Below are 17,181 nucleotides of genomic sequence, written 5' to 3'. Positions count from 1 at the left end.
ATGGGGTCAATAAAATGTGTTCTAAAAATTTATTTCACCTGTTTCTTTTTACTTTTCCTTTCTTTTTTTATTTAACAAAGATTTTTATTTATTTATTTGACAGACAGAGATCACAAGTAGACAGAGGTCACAAGTAGGCAGAGAGGCAGGCAGAGAGAGAGAGAGAGAGGAGGAAGCAGGCTCCCCGCTGAGCAGAGAGCCCCGATGTGGAGCTCGATCCCAGGACCCTGAGATCATGACCTGAGCAGAAGGCAGAGGCTTGAACCCACTGAGCCATCCAAGCGCCCCGTCCTTTTTTTTTTTTTTTTAAACGTGGCTATCAAAACACTAAAAATTGCACAAGTACCTTGCGTGGCATTTCCCCTGGCTAGTGCCGCTCTCCGGGTCGGGTCTGGCGTGCTGGGGACCCCCCCCCCCGCGTCTGTTTTGACCCCGCCGTTACTCCAGCACCCAGAACAAGGCTTGGCACTGATGAATACATGCGGAGCAAACAGCTGGCCCGAACTCCCCCGCCCCGAAGGCCCCCTCAAGCTCACCTTTCAGCCCGTGTTTGAGGCAGTGCTCCATCACTACGAAGAACTGCTGCAGGGGGGCATGGTCCGCATCCAGGCTGCGGCCCAGGCTCAGGGCGGACTGCAGCAAGACTTTGACGCTGAGTTTCATCATGTGCATCAAGTTGGCACGCTCCTCCATCATCTGGCACCTGGAAGCTGTGGGGGCACAAACAGGGACAGCCTGGTCAGTGGACTGAAGGTGGTCCAGGGTGAGGAGGCTGGAAGATCCGCCTGGCGCGGGGCCAGGCGATCAGCTCCGAGCGCGGACGTGTGGTTGGACGGATAAATGGACTTCGTAGTCAACCGGCCTTTGAACCCAGGAGGTCACGGCTGCACCTGTGCAGCCTGAGCCGCGGGTCAGTCTCGGGAGACCTCTCCCAGGCGGCTCCGCGCGTTGCCAGGGCGACGGCTCTACTAAGACTCGTCGCGATTGGCGTTTTCCACACCTTTTCGACCAATGGAAGGGGGCATACTCCAGGAAGCCCCGCCCACAAGTGGTCCTCCCCTGGACATTCCGATTGGACGGACTCAGTCAGAGGCCACGCCCACGAAGCTCACGGGCGCCATTTTGCGTTCTCGGCGCGGGTGGCCTTGTCCCGACCCTCCCTAGACGGCTCTCTGAGCTTGTTCCTTTGTCCGACGGTGTCAACCCAAGTGCGTTTGGGAAAGCCTCTGCCCCTGAGCTCCAAACTCAAATTCTCACTGCCTAGCTTTAGCCCACAGTGGGTGGGCAATACGAGTTCGACCCTTTTTTGTGGTATGTGAAACCGCTACAATCAGAACTCAGCTACGTTTCCATTTCAATCCTATTAACGCTGTCTTGGTTTTGAGAGTAAAAAGTTTGTGGGCCGTCGGCATCAGATACCCATGACAAATGTTTGCCACGTGTCCCCCTCATGCCAGAAAGCTGCCAGCCTAGAAATTAAAAATGCATACTCCACGCGATTAACCGCGTCCTGGGAGAAAAAACCACCCCGCGCACGCCCCTCCGCACCTGCCCAACATCTAGTCTGAAACATTGGCCGGCCAGATGGTGGTGGTGGTGGGGTGGGGATCGTAGTGGCTTTTCATGTTTATTGTCTCCTTGGATTCTGTGAATCCTTGTGATCTGTGTATTTTGTATAAATTAATATTGATACTAATCCTTTGCTTATAGCTGTTTGATTTCACGGTCATTGATTAATACAACCAAAAAGATAGTTTAAAAGAGGGCACACATGGGGGGAGGGGGGGTTGGGAGAAGGGGGGTGGGGTTATGGACATTGGGGAGGGTATGTGCTTTGGTGAGTGCTGTGAAGTGTGTAAACCTGGCGATTCACAAACCTGTACCCCTGGGGATAAAAATATATGTTTATAAAAAATAAAAAAAAATTTTAAAAATAAAAATAAAAGAGGGCACACATGGAGAGCTGAATCGAGAAGTAATGTATTATGGTGAACTGATAATAAAGGTATTACGTAAACATTACTGAGACCTGAGACAGCCTGGGACTACACATTCTAAAAAATCTCAGACACCCACAAAGACAGCTACTGGGAAAGAAAAGTTGGTGGGAACATTTCATCAGAGGAAAATGGGTTGATTAAAGGGGTAGGGGCGGTATAATTATTTTTAAATTTAGAGAGAATCCTATATATTAAATGTATAAATTTGAAAGCATTAATGAGCGGGAGATCGGCATAGAAAAGAAAAATTGTAAAAGCCTCATCACGAGGAGGGAGAAACCCTAAACGGACCAATAAAGACCTGCAATCTGCAAAGATTGACTGCTCAAGAAGCCACCACGCCTAGGTCTGCAAACCACCGCTCTGCTCCTCGGAATGCAGAGCCAGGATTATGCGGAGCCAGGATTTCGCAGCGCCCTGCAAGCCCAAATGTTTGCGGGAGATGCGTTTCCAGCCCCCGAGGTTTCACCCTCTGAAACAGGGTTTCAACCAACTCTATTTTCACTTCATTCTGTACTTTCTAATTAAGTTCCTTCCTGCTTATCTCTTACGTCCCCGCAAGAGTCTGCGGGCCAGGCGTCGCCTGATGGGAACCAAACTACCATATGGACTATTCTGAGCCAGCAAGACTTCGTGTGTGACTGACCCCAAGACAAGGATGGACGCGGCCTTTACTGCCCACCGGCCTGTACTCACCGACCTCTGCCCCCACATTTTCCTTACAGAAATATAGAGTATTTTCAGCACTTTGTAGCCCACCTTTGAGATGCTACTCCCCCTCACTGCAGTAAATTTCGTTTCTTGGCTCACCACCCCTCCTCTCTCCGCCAGTGGCTGAACCTGGTCTGTTTGGGACCGCCCCCCCTGCCCCCCCCCCAGGTGTTCCTGCATTCCTGCGGCCTGGTTACAGATTCACTCCCTATCCCACATCTTCCTCTTGATGTGCCTGATGACGGAGCAGAAGGCTTGCTGAGGACAGGACACAAGCTCATACCCTGCCCCCAGCAGGCTACCCAACCTCCCCGACACTCCAGGCTGCCCTAAAACTAAGGAAAGGGAAAAACAAATGGTTAACTGATAAAGATCACAGTCCTTTATAGGACAGGGGTCTTGTCGATCAGTTTACCACTGTCCTAGAGATTTACAAGACAAAAGCATCCTGTTACTAACAGCCTAATATCCAGAGACCCAAAGACTCAATTTCCTGGAGCCCTAACATCACCCTCTCCTCCGTGGCAATGTGGGAAACAAAGGCAAAAGGGAATGTAAATAAAATTAAATTTCCTCATTACCCGTAGCCCCACTGACAAACACTAGAGGCAGGCACAGTCTAATACTCCTCCGGGAAACTCCCAACTGTCTCAACACCAATGCTTTCCTAGAGGGAAAAGCAACCTTAGTTTGACAATAGCAAGGCCTGCAGTATCCCGAGTCTTCTTTAGCATATGGAAGTCCTTTTGGACACCTCCCTTTGTCATCCCCCCCTCCCCCCACATATGTTTCAAGCCACTCCGCACAGCCCCAGTGCTGCAGCTCTTTCAGCCTACCTGTCCTATCCCATGAAAAATCACCTTTTTGCACCAAAGTCGTCTCAAGAATTCTTCCGTGGCCATTGGCTCCAGGCCTCACCAACTACGCTACTCAAAACCACATCACACCCACTTGGGGTCCAGGGAGTCCCACACAGCCAAGTGGAGATTAAGCCTCCTTTGATGATTCAAGTCACCCAAAACATGAAAGCCTTCCAACCTCTTGTTGCTTTATTGTACTTAGTTAAGGAAAGCTGGTCTTGAGGGAGGGGGACGGTTTCTAGCTCTCTGCTGGCTAGCCTGAATTCAGAAAATTAAACACTTTTTTCTCCCACAGATATATGTAATCAATTAGCCCATCTCAATACTCCTCCCTGAGATGCACCATTAACTTGAAGGATGTGTTCCATAAATTAGATGGGCTCTAATAAATTACAGCTCCATGTTTTTTAAGAAAATGGATTTGAAGTACACATAAACTAAATCCTTTTGTCAAAAAATACTGCGTTGGCAAAGGTATAATGAAATAAGCAACATTCACGTGTCGCCAACTGTTCTGAGTGTTCTGGGTTAAACGGTAGCTACTGAAAGAATTACAAGTATAATTTCCATTTGATAAGTCTTGGTAAAGGCTTTTTGGGGGGAACATTTTGAGGCTGGGAAATTTAATATGATTGGGTAACATCTTTTTGAAAGTCAGGTGATTTTCATTTGTTTTAAACAAAAATAAAGGAACAAAAAATAATTTTTGACAATAGATCAAGGTGACTTGGGGCATATAACTTGGAAGGGATTCAAAAGCTTGACAAAGTTACTAAAACAAAACTATCCATTTCTATTTCCTGTTTATATGAACCAGAGTTCTCTATTAAAAAAACAAACAAACCAGGTGTTGGGAAAATTGGACAGCCACATGCAGAAAAATGAAATTGGACCATTTCCTTACACCACACACGAAAATAGACTCAAAATGGATGAAGGACCTCAATGTGAGAAAGGAATCCATCAAAATCCTTGAGGAGAACACAGGCAGCAACCTCTTCGACCTCAGCCACAGCAACATCTTCCTAGGAACATCGCCAAAGGCAAGGGAAGCAAGGACGAAAATCAACTATTGGAATTTTATCAAGATCGAAAGCTTTTGCACAGCAAAGGAAACAGTTAACAAAACCAAAAGACAACTGACAGAATGGGAGAAGATATTTGCAAAGGACATATCAGATAAGGGCTAGTACCCAAAATCTATAAAGAGCTTATCAAACTCAACACCAAAGAACAAATAATCCAATCAAGAAATGGGAAGAGGACATTTCTGTGAAGAAGACATCTAGATGGACAACAGACACATGAAAAAGTGCTCAACATCACTCTGCATCAGGGATACAAACGAAGTGTTTGTAAAGATACAAATGTAGTGATCCAAAGGGGCATGTGCACCCGAATGTTTATAGCAGCAATGTCCACAATAGCCAAACTATGGAAAGAACCTAGATGTCCATCAACAGATGAATGGATAAAGATGTGTATATATACACAATGGAATACTATGCAGCCATCAAAAGAAATGAAATCTTGCCATTTGCGACAATGTGGATGGAACTAGAGCATATCATGCTTAGCGAAATAAGTCAAGCAGAGAAAGACAACTATCATATGATCTCCCTGATATGAGGAAGTGGAGATGCAACATGGGGGGTTAAGGGGGTAGGAGAAGAATAAATGAAACAAGATGGGATTGGGAGAGAGACAAACCATAAGTGACTCTTAATCTCACAAAACAAACTGAGGGTTGCTGGGGGGAGGAGGGTTGGGAGAAGGGGGGTGGGGTTATGGACATTGGGGAGGGTATGTGCTTTGGTGAGTGCTGTGAAGTGTGTAAACCTGATGATTCACATACCTGTACCCCGGGGGATAAAAATATATGTTTATAAAAAATAAAAAATTAAAAAGAAAAAAAAACAAAAAATGGTAATAAAATTGATGCTGAGTCCCATCATATTTTATCTGTGAATCATATATGTTCATCTCTGGATATATGCTAATGAAAAAACCAAAGCAGCCCATTAAGAGAAACAATAACAAGAAAAGTTTATAGTACTTATGTATAAAAGTTATATCCTTATGTCAACTTTGTATTTCTTATTTTATTGATAATTCATTCCACAAGAAAACTTTTATAAGAGAGAGCTTTAGTTACAAAAAAAGTTTATTGAATTTTACTTTTTTTTTTTAGGAGTAAAAGGGAAAATGTACAGTTTTCAGGGGCTCCTGGCCGGCTCAGTTGGTAGAGCATGTGACTGGATCTTGGGCTTGGTTTGAGTTGCACGCTGGGTGTAGAGATTACGCAAAAGAAAAATCTTTTTTAAAAAAAAATAAAGTTTTCAGGGGCACCTGGCTGGCTCAGTGGGTTAAAGCCTCTGCCTTCAGCTCAGGTCATGATCCCAGGGTCCTGGGATGGAGCTCCACATGAAGCCCCGCAACGGGCTCTCTGCTTGGCGGGGAGCCTGCTTCCCTTCCTCTCTCTCTCTGCCTGCCTCTCTGCGTACTTGTGATCTCTGTCAAATAAATAAAATCTTAAAAAAAAAAAGTAAAGTTTTCAAATAACTTATTTATATTTAAGATGGATGGTAGTACTTATCAAATCATTTAGGTATTTATATACCACTTAAAAAATGATGTAATGCTTTTATTTTAAAAAGCTAATATTTACAGTATACCAGAAAACAAACTTTAAAATTATGATGAAGAATTTTATATGTTAACCTTAAAAGCTGATGACTTCTTGTAGGGGGTTATGTGAGCAAAAAACATGAAGACTAGTGTTTTAGGTCACCAGAAGTAGGTGGCAGTGGCTTCTGTTGATGTAGGAAAGACATTGGGGTTCAGAGCCAATGGCCAGGAAAGAATTCCTGATCCATCTTTGATGCAAAATGGTGGTTTTATTAAAACATGGGAACAGGACCCATGGGCACTGGGGTTTTCTACACTTTTAAGTTGGGAGGGGATTAGGGATAGTGTAAGTTTGTAAGGAATTTTAGAAGCAAGGTTTCCAGGACCTTGAGTGGGCTAGCTGTTTTTGGGAAAAGGTCATTTATTACCATCTAATAAAACCTTAGTCATGAGACCCTTCAGATGTATATCATGGGCTATATGCTTAGGGGGATGATTGCCAACACGTATCTTGGGTGGGGGTGGGGAGCTTCCAAAGGAATTTTTGTATTTTAAAGTAGACTTACAGGACAGGGGGTTGGGTTAAGACGGTCTTTTGTCCTTAGCAGAGTATCAACATTGAGACAGCAGAGTTCCTAGAAGAACGTCACTGGGCCTGTTTCAAGGACTTGTCTGTGGGCTTCAGGTAGGAAGGAAATTTAATTTTTCTTTGTTCCCCACATCACTATCACCGTTCCTGGGTACATGGCTGTGTTCTGCAGTCATCCCACACATCCCTCTGCTCCACGACTCACCTGTTCCCATCCATGCTCAATTTAGAGAGCTATGGAATGGATCTTTGAGCCATTCCATCTCTCAAGTTTATTGGCTTTGTGACTTTGGCCAAGCTATTCACCTCTCTAAGCTTCATTAATAATAGTTCAGCATGGGGCACCTAGGTGGCATAGTCATTAAGCGTCTGCCTTCGGCTTAGGTCAAGATCCCGGGGTCGTGGGATTGAGTCCCACATCAGGCTCCCTGCTCAGCGGGGAACCTGCTTCTCTCTCTCCTCCCCACTTGCGCTCTCTCTCACATCTCTCTCTCAAATAAACAAGATCTTAAAAAAAAAAAAAAAAAAAAAAAAAGCCCAGCACATCAGAACACACACAGGACATCACCAAGTTCTATACTTCCTAAATTGCCAAACAAATGGTCTATCCAGGGATCTCAATCTTGACTGTTGTGCAGGGGCCAGGCCTGGAACAGAAATGAGGGCTATTGTGGGAGGATGAGCTGGAGGGTACCAGGGCCCTATGAATATCCAGGGAGCAACCCTGCTAAGTATCACCCTCTGGTGAGAGGAATGCTGGTCAACAGTGTCCAATGCAGAGTTTTCAGAAGCTGGACGTCTGGATTTCTATGTAAAGCCTGCTCACTAGCTTAAAAAAAAAAATTGCTTTTTTTTTTAATGTTAGTTTTTTAAAAGATTTTATTTATTTGTCAGATAGAGAGAGAGTATGCTGAGCAAGGGGAGCAGCAGGCAGAGGGAGAAGCAGGCTCTCCGAGGAGCAGGAAGCCTGATGCGGGTCTCGATCCCAGGACCCTAGGATCATGACCTGAGCCAAAAGCAGACACTTAACCATCCGAGCTGCCTAGGTGTCCCAAAATTTGCTTTAATGCTTTTACACTGTGCAGCATCTACAACGACCAGGAGCATCTTGGTGGCTCAGTTGATTGACCTGCTGCCTTCGGTTCAGATCATGATCCTGAAGTCCCGGTATCAAGTCCTGAGTTGGGCTCCCAGCTCCACAGGGAGTCTGCTTCTTCCTCTGACCTTCTCCCCTCTCATGTTCACTCTTTCTCTCTCGCAAATAAATTAATAAAGTCTTTAAAAGAAGAAAATTATAGAAGATGCAATGACCAGATACAAGCAGCTCACAGCTTGTTGTCACCTCTATATATAGAGGTACAGAGAGTGAGTACACAGGATGGGGAGTGGGCCATAGGGTTTTTTTTTTGTTGTTGTTGTTGGGTTCTCAATTACAGAGGAGTAAGGAGATTCTTGATAAATCTGAGTTTTAGTTTTGAGTAGCCCTTTGGTGTCTTGAAGGGTCTTACAATACAATATTCCCCTCTGTGGACAAGGAGGAAAACTTTAACACTTTCCTGTCAGGAATTTTCACTTAGCATCTCAGGGGCTAACGTGAGTTCAGCAACATAACTGGGAAAACATTACTGTGGTTCATTGTGAAACGAGCTGCACCGGCTGTGGAGGGCCACTTGGACACATGGAGAATAAAGTTTCCCATGGAAGAACAGAGAAAGGCGTAACACATACCCCCTGTCTGATGGGAAGGAAATATATATCTGAATAATTCTAAAATGGGAGAATGCCCTTGGGACGCCTGGGTGGCTCAGTCGTTAAGCATCTGCCTCCAGCTTAGGTCCTGATCCTCCTGGGATTGAGCCCTGCATCGGGCTCCCTTCTCGGCGGGAAGCCCGCTTCTCGCTCTCCCAATCCCCTTGCTTGTGTTCCCTCTCTCACTATATCTCTATCAAATAAATAAAATCTTAAAACAAAACAAAAACCAACGAAGATAACAAGGATAACGTGTGCAGCACCTCTGAGTACCCAGGTGACCACCTGGATCAAAGCCTGCACTGATGCATAGCAGGAAGCCAGTGCTGCTACCACCCAGGGTTATTCTGAAGGTTAAATGAATTAATGCAGGCACAGATCTAAGACTAATACCTGGCATCTAGTAAGTCAGCAAATATTTATTATTAATTATTCTGTGCTGGTGCTATTTTAGGCACTAGCATGGCATTTTTCAGTGAACAGCTCACATTATTTGCTTGCTACACAATCTCGGAGGCCTCTACTTCACCCTATGCCTTGACTTTCGGGACTTGCCGCCCATGGCTGGTTCTCAATCAAACACCCACAGGTATGTGCAAAGGCAGTGAACCAGTGGAAACTAGAATCCCGTGTGAACAGGCTGCCTCACTGCCTGCTAGTCCTACTTGCCATGGCCAGAATCTCAAAACAAGTCCGTGTGTAAACCTTTCTCCACTCACTACTCCATCTTCACCACCGAAATTCTCACAATTCACAATGCTGTGTCAGCGAGGACTTCTAGGCAGCAAAGACACCGGTGGGAGGGAATCAAGAAACCTCAAAGACACATTATGGTTCTTAGCACTACAGTCTTCCATCACCTCTGCCCCACAGCACTCTATGAAGATGGAACGGAATTTTTTATTTTTATTTTTTTAAAAAGACGTTATTTATTTGACACACACACACACACACACACACACACACACACACACACACACACACAGACTTCAAGAGACATAATACAAGGAGGAGAGGTGGGAGAGGGTGAACCAGGCTTCCCGCGGAGCAGGGAGTCTGATGCAGGGCTGGATCCCAGAAGACTGGGATCAGGACCTGAGCCCAAAGGCAGGCAGAAGATTAAGGACTGAGCCACCCAGGCTCCCCGGAATTTTAAATTTTAACATTTGAACATCACATGCGTGTCGTGGCTACTCTATTGGTGAGCACAGCTCTCAATAACTGGCTTTACAGGGCTTTCCAAATCACACTCTTAATATCATCATTTAGTATTTCCATTATTTCCATTCTTCTAACATGCTGAAACTCTATTCCGGGTAACAAGGGCTGAAAAGAACTAGAAGAGCTCACGGGTGAATCAAAACACTACTGCACAGCCTGAGAAACGCGGTGACCGGCGCGCCTCACCCAAAAGACTTGGCAGCTCCGCTCGCCTGGAACCACCGCCTCCTGACTTTCACCTCCGAGCTTGCACTCCTGGGTGGGCGGGGACAGCCCAGGCGCGAGCCGACCTGGCATCTGGAGATTCGCGGCAGACAGCGTAACTGCATTCAGTTCTTGAGGACTTTTAAACTCCTACCCTTACTTCAAGTCCCCCACTGGGAGTCAGGACATTGTCTGGGGCACCCAATTACAAGGGTCGGCTAGGGGAACCGCCCCAATCTCAGCCCGTGCAAACCCGCGCATTTACCCTGACTCGGCTTGCACGGCAGGACGAAAAGCGCACGAGTACGGACGCGTGCTAACAGGTTGGTTCTGAGCAACTCGTCTGACAGGCTGCGAAGGTTCGATGCCCTCGCCAGTCGGGCTCCCACAGCCAAACGGCCACCTGTCCCGCGGACGCGCGCGGGGCGTGCCCGGCCGCAGCCTACCTGCGCGCGCCGCGCCGTCCGTGCCGCTGTCCGCGCCGCCTAGCCCCGCGGCCGCGCGCAGCGCGCTCCCGCAACTCGCCGACAGGTTGCCAGTGGCCTTTCGCGCCAGGGTCAGGATGGGCGCCGACCAGCCCTCCGACCCGGTCCGCGGCTTCGCTGCGCTGCGCAGTTCGCCAGGGCTAGGCAGCTGGCTCCGGTCCACGATCTCGAACTCTTCTCCCGGCTCCGGTCCCGGCTCCCGCCCCGCCGGGCAGCCGTCTTCCCCGTCGGCCATGTTGGCCGCGTCACGTGGCCACGACGGGCGGAGGACTCGGCGCGGGCGGGCGCGCAGGCGGGCGCGCGGGTGGGAAGAGTTTTTTTTTTTCCTGTTCGCGAAGTTCTCCCTTCCTCTTCACCACTCTATACCCTCCTTTCTTTAGCCTCCAAAAGGTTCAGGAAAATCATTATAACAACAAATCGTAACATAAGACACACCCATATTCCCACCAGTAGGGAAGACTCGTGTCCAGAAAATTACTCTTGGGCTTGCCCCCTTCCCCCCATCGGGATTGTCCGCAGCCTGGCTTGGAACACAGCCCCTTCGGCTTTAGTTTCGGCGTGACTCAATTTCCTCTTTTTGATTTAATTTCATGATGTGCTTTTTCTACTTCGCCTCTTTCCGGCAGCACGCTTCGGAGCAAGCCCTAGAAGGGCGGCTGAGGGAATTGGGACAGGCGAGGCAGAAATTAGGATTTAAAAAAATATATATTTTAATTAGTTTATTTTTTATTTAAAGATTTTATTTACTTATTTGACAGAGATCACAAGTAGGCAGAGAAGCAGTTGGGGGGGGAGCAGACTCCCCGCTGAGCAGAGAGCCAGACATGGGGCTGGATCCCAGGACCCTGAGATCAAAACAAACAAACAAACAAACAAAACAAACAAACAAACAAAACCCTACAGACACGACAGGTTGGCAGGACTGGGAATCAGAAGGTCCGGATTCTATGAATTAGTTAAATAGGGATAATAAGGGAACCTACTTCATGATGAAGTTAGATTTTGCAGGAAGGAGCGCATGGCAGACGTTACCGCCATGGGTCGTTTGGCACGGTCCACTTTGCAGGCAAGCACTGCCCGTCTGTTTCCTCACTTGGAAAAGAACGGAATCTAACTGGAAGCTCACATTTCATTTGCATTCGACACTTCCGTTGCAAAGTGCCACGCAGGGTCCTCATCGAACTAGGAGAACTGTTGTTTGGCTCCCAGAGTCATTGAACTAGGAGAACTGTTGTTTGGCTCCCAGAGCGTTTAAATCTTTTTTTTTTTTTTTTTTTTAAGATTTTATTTATTTATTTGACAGACAGAGGTCACAAGTAGGCAGAGAGGCAGGCAGAGAGAGAGGAGGAAGCAGGCTTTCCTCTAAGCAGAGAGCCGGATGCGGGGCTCGATTTCAGGACCCCAGAATCAGGACCTGAGCCAAAGGCAAAGGCTTTAACCCACTGAGCCAACCAGGTGCCCCCATAGCGTTCAAATCTTTAAAAAAAAAATTGTTGCAGACATTTCGAAATCGGAAGATTTGGTATGAAAATCTGGATTTTGGCCCTCTTGAAAGAGTGGAAGCTTTGGCAACTCAGAGTCTATTCTGTGGTGTCAACAAATTGGTGAAGTGGGCAATGGCGGTCCCTTTAGAAGCTCCCTGGTTCTCCAGGCATTTTGGTCCAGCTGTCTCCACTCCATTCCCTGTTTATGAACCGTGTGGTCCTTGAAGGCCAGCTGTTTTCTATGGGGAGAGTGGGGTGCAGAGGTAGTAGGGGAGCTGTGGGATGGTGTTTGAGCTGTCACCGTGATGGAGGGGTTTGCTGCCAGTCTCTACTGAAATGCAGTGAGCAGGGGAGTTAGATGCCCTGAAATTACCAAGCAACGGACCCAGATCTTTCATGACTTTTCAGTGCCAGTGGACATTCTTGTAGGTGAAGAGCTCATTTATAATGGCCAGAGCCTGGATCATATTCCACTTTGCATAGAAATATAAACTCCTTTTAGAAAAATAGTTAAAAAAAATTTTATTAATTTATTTGAGAGAGAGAGAACACAAACGGGAAAGGGGCAGAGGGAGAGGGAAAAGTAGCTCCCTGTTGAGCAGGGAGCCTGAGGTGGGGCTCTATCTATCCTAAGACCCCAGGATTATGACCTGAGCCAAATGCAGACGCTGACCCGACTGAGCCACCCAGGTGCCCCAGAAAAATGGTTTTAACATTATATCAGACTAGGTTTTGCTGCAGTAACAAAGAACCTCCCAAATCTCAGTGGTTTAATTTATCGGAAGTTTGCTTCTCATCGTCCTCCTCTTGGGGACCCAGGCCATCGCAAGTTCTATCATTTGGAGCAGAATTTTGCATCACCACTAAGTGCCACAACCCTGATGTGACGATGTTCATTTATATACATTTCTTTCTTTCTTTCTTTTTTAATATTGTATTTATTTATTTGTCAGAGAGAGAGAGAGAGAGAGAGAACACAAGCGGTGGGTGCAGTTGCAGCGGGCAGAGGAGGAAGCAGGCTCCCTGCTGAGCAGAAAGCCTGATGTGGGATTCGATCCCAGGACCTGGGGATCATGACCTGAGCCAAAGGCAGATGCTTAACCGAATGAGCCATCTAGGCCTCCCCACTTACATACTTTTCTTTTCTTTCTTTCTTTCTTTCTTTTTTTTTTTTTTAAAGATTTTATTTATTTATTTGACAGAGAGAAATCACAAGTAGATGGAGAGGCAGGCAGAGAGAGAGAGAGGGAAGCAGGCTCTCTGCTGAGCAGAGAGCCCCATGCGGGACTCGATCCCAGGACTCTGAGATCATGACCTGAGCTGAAGGCAGCGGCCTAACCCACTGAGCCATCCAGGCGCCCCCCCACTTACATACTTTTCACTGGCCAGAGTAAGTACCTGCTCCTTTAACTTCGAGAGAGTTCAAAAGTTCAATCCTACCAGTGTCTGGAAAGGAGAGCAGGGAATACTGGTGAGCAAAATGACTACCGTAAATGTACTCTGAACCTCCCAGAATGCAGTGACAATGGTTTGTTCAGAACCGAAGAGCTATTATCCATTTCAGAAGATCACATCACCTACAATATTGTTGCTTTTGGTATTAAGACAATACCTGTGCTGTTTGTCACAGTCATGGGGATTTTAGGTACAAGTGTCTGGCTACCTTATTTCTTTTAGTGTTAGTGGTGACTTATTTACATATTGAAATGCATTTTAGAGACTTATTTCTCCTTTATATGATAGTTAATTTTTTGAACTTTTGGGTGTTTGATAGGTTTATTATCTATGAACAGCTTTCACAGTAGACAGTGTGGCATTATAAAATATGTATTTTCTAAACGGTGTGATGGGCCTAATTGGGTAGGTGACTGAGTTTGCATGTAACTATGTCAAGTCTAGCAACAGACATGACAGTTCTGAATTCTTTCTAATTTTACTGTATATGAGGTCAACTTTGGAGAAAACTTGGTAAGAAAGATCTGTGATTTGGAGCACTCTTGTGTATACTTATTTTCTGTACAAATAGTAGAATTTAAAAGACACCTTACCGTGTTTGTCATTTTCTATAACTTTTCATGTGCTTGAAATATGCCATAATAAGTAGGAAGTCCCACCCCCAAATATGTAGTCCAATCCTCCCTCCCTGTATTCTCCCCTCCTCCCCTACATCCTCCCTGTCCTCTCCAATCTTCTTCGGACCCACTTTTCTTTTTCCTTTTAAAGATTTCATTTATTCATTTGACAGAGAGAGAGAGAGAGAGAGAGAGCATGAGCGGGGGAGTGGCAGGCAGAGGGAGAAGCAGGCTCCCCAGTGAGCAGGGAGCTCAGTGTGGGGCTCCATCTCAAAACCCTGGGATCATGACCTGAGCCGAAGGCAGATGCTTAACCGACTGAACCACCCAGGCACCCCCGGACCCGTTTTTCTTTTATTTTCTTCTCTTTTTTTAATGTTTTTTTTTTTTTTTTTAAAGATTTTATTTATTTATTTGACAGAAAGAGATCACAAGTAGGCAGAGAGGCAAGCGGGAGTGGGGGGTGGGGAAGCAGGCTTCCTGCTGAGCAGAGAGCCCAATGCTGGACTTGATCCCAGGACCCTGAGACCATGACCTGAGCTGAAGGCAGAGGCTTTACCCACTGAGCCACCCAGGTGCCCCCGGACCTTTTCTATGCCTTGAGTTTCACCTGCTTGCTGCTTCCTCCTGAGTATGATTCTACCCTCTGCCCATTGCCTGCACATTCTCCTTTCTAATCATCCAAAGGTTTCTCACTACATTTCTCAGACTCGGTCTCTGACTTCTGGCCCTGCCCTTTGCTCGATCGCTGCCCCTGCCTGTGTGGCCTCTCGCCTCATTTTGTAGACACTCTCCAGGACAGCTTGTGTCTTGGGACTTTTCCTTCCTCCCTTCTGTTCTAGACACTTTAGCTTGAGAACTTCCAAAGACCCAGCACTGATCCTTTCATCTTCCTGCTTGCAGCTCTCTCCTTGCTTCCCGTTACAGGAGACTTTGTCTCATCTGCACGTCATACTTGCTGATGGCTCATTCTCTCCTTGATGTGCACTTTAAATTGAGTTAGGCAGCATCCCAGATGGGTTTGGTGATTTGCCTGATCCCAGAACAGTATCCAGAGAGGTGGAATCTCAAGTTTTCGTTGGTTTTATATGTTGGCCCAACAGCTGAGAGTCCCTGTATCTCCCATGCACACGTTTCACACTTTGGCATTTCAGAATCTTTAGTATCTGGACATAGTTGGTACTCTGTTTCCAGGAATGGCCAGTTAAAGCCAAATCACTCGGGATACTAGGGTGGCTCAGTCGGTTAAACATCTGCCTTGGGCTCAGGTCATGATCTCAGGGTCCTGGGTTCGAGCCCCGCATTGGACTCCCTGCTTAGCGGGAACCTGTTTCTCCCTCTCTCTCTGCCCGCCGCTCCCCCTGCTTGTGCTCTCTCTCTCCTTCTCTGACAAATAAATACATAAACTCTTAAAAAAAAAAAAAGCCAGATCACTCTTCTGAATGATGAGACATGAAGAACACAACATTCTGTAAGGTTGCACCTCCTAAACTTTTTTTTTTTTTTTTGCATACTGACCCGCCTAGAACATGATAATGATTACTGTATTACACAGCTTTCTGAATGGACAGAAGTAACACTTGGGGAACTTGGCTTCCTCAGACTTTATTAGGTCACCCCAGGGCCAAGAGCATCAGTATCTCTGCACAGCTAATAGTCCAGTAGCCTCACTAGTCAAGAAACTCTGCTCTGGTTTAAGGGAAGTTGAACCCCACCCTGCTTTCCAGGCAGGAATATCCTGAAGGCTTTTATTTTTTTTTTATTTTTTTTTTTTTTTAGATTTTATTTATTTATTTGACAGAGAGAAATCACAAGTAGATGGAGAGGCAGGCAGAGAGAGAGAGAGGGAAGCAGGCTCTCTGCTGAGCAGAGAGCCCGATGCGGGCCTCGATCCCAGGACCCTGAGATCATGACCTGAGCCGAAGGCAGCGGCTTAACCCACTGAGCCACCCAGGCGCCCTCCTGAAGGCTTTTAAATTTCTGCCAGACTGAAACAACTAAGTAACAAATATCAATGTTTGGCTCCACCTTGTGGTCCAAAGTGGACTTGCGTTTCTAACCGTCCAGGATTTGACAATTTCCTTCCCTCCATCCATCCTCCCATCCATCCGTATCCCTTCATTCTCTCACCCATATAGCCATCACAGCCTACAAGGTCCTGTGTGATCTGACCCCTGCCAATCTTTCTTACCCTATGTCATATCATCATCTGTAGATTTCTTTCTTTCTTTAAAGATTTTAAAAATTTATTTGACAGAGAGAGAGCACACAAGCAGGGGGAGTGGCCGGCAGAGGCAGAGGGAGAAGCAGACGGGAGCCAGATGTGGGACTTGATCCCTAGATGCGGGGATCATGACTAGAGCCGGAGGCAGCCACCTAACCGACTGAGCTACCCAGGCAAATCTGTAGATTTGTTAAGTCCCACATGATTTCTTTCTGTTTCTTAAACACACCACATGTATTCTTTCCATATATTTCCCCCTCTTTGCTTGGAATGATTTTCTCCTAGTCTTAGACCAATCAACCCCCCCCCCCCAGATATTTATTTATTTATTTGACAGACAGTGGGAGGGAGAGGGAGAACAAGCAGAGGGGAGCAGCAGGCAGAGGCAGAGGGAGAAACAGGCTCCCCCCCCCCCGCCCCTGAGCAGGGAGCTAGACACTGGACCCTATCCCAAGACCTGGGGATCATGACCTGAGCTGAAAGCAGATGCTTAACCTACTAAGCCACCCAGGCGCCCTCTGATGGACATTTTTTTTTTTTTTTTTTTATCAACATCTTTCACATTCAAGTTCAATTCAAATTTCCAAAGACACGGTCCCTAACTGCTCTAAAATATGCACCCCTCCCAGCCTCCCTTCCTTGGTCACTTGACCCGGTTTAATTTCCTCCATGGTTCTTACCAGTTCCTGACATTTTCCAGTTCCAGTTTTGTTTAGTATGGTTGCCTCCCCATTCCTGAAATGGAGCTCAGAGGGAAACTTGTCCCTGTGGGTCACTGTTGTATTCTCAGGGCTCAGATCTGCACCCGCGTGTCAGTGACTTTAAACAACAGAGGTTTACTAAGTTTATTTCGTGATCACACCGCACAGCTACCTTCATTGCCAGAGTCCCCCCCCCCTTTCTCCCCACTTAAAAGACTGAGCCAGCAGAGCCCCCATCCTGTGGAACTTCTTT

The 17,181-nt window shown here is 46.5% G+C and overlaps 1 protein-coding gene across 5 annotated transcripts in view; it reads right to left on the bottom strand.

The window, feature by feature from the left end:
- Positions 1–10,711, bottom strand: part of RUFY1 (RUN and FYVE domain containing 1) — a 67,417-nt gene extending 56,706 nt beyond the window's left edge. For 2 of the 5 annotated variants that reach the window (XM_059175889.1, XM_059175890.1), the window contains exons 1-2: positions 10,409–10,709; positions 537–710 (exon numbers count right to left, since the gene is read on the bottom strand). In XM_059175889.1, coding sequence (XP_059031872.1) covers positions 537–710; positions 10,409–10,682 — 448 coding nt within the window. In that variant the 5' untranslated portion in view covers positions 10,683–10,709. Of the gene's footprint in view, positions 1–536; positions 711–10,408 lie in introns of all 5 variants that reach the window. The other 3 variants (XM_059175892.1, XM_059175891.1, XM_059175888.1) reach the window with 3 other exon arrangements.
- Between the last annotated feature and the right edge of the window lie 6,470 nt (positions 10,712–17,181).

This window comes from Mustela lutreola, chromosome 5 (assembly GCF_030435805.1).
Source record: "Mustela lutreola isolate mMusLut2 chromosome 5, mMusLut2.pri, whole genome shotgun sequence".
Taxonomy (NCBI): domain Eukaryota; kingdom Metazoa; phylum Chordata; class Mammalia; order Carnivora; family Mustelidae; genus Mustela; species Mustela lutreola.
The sequence above is the reverse complement of the archived record's forward strand: the minus strand, read 5'-3'. Positions and strand labels throughout refer to the sequence as shown.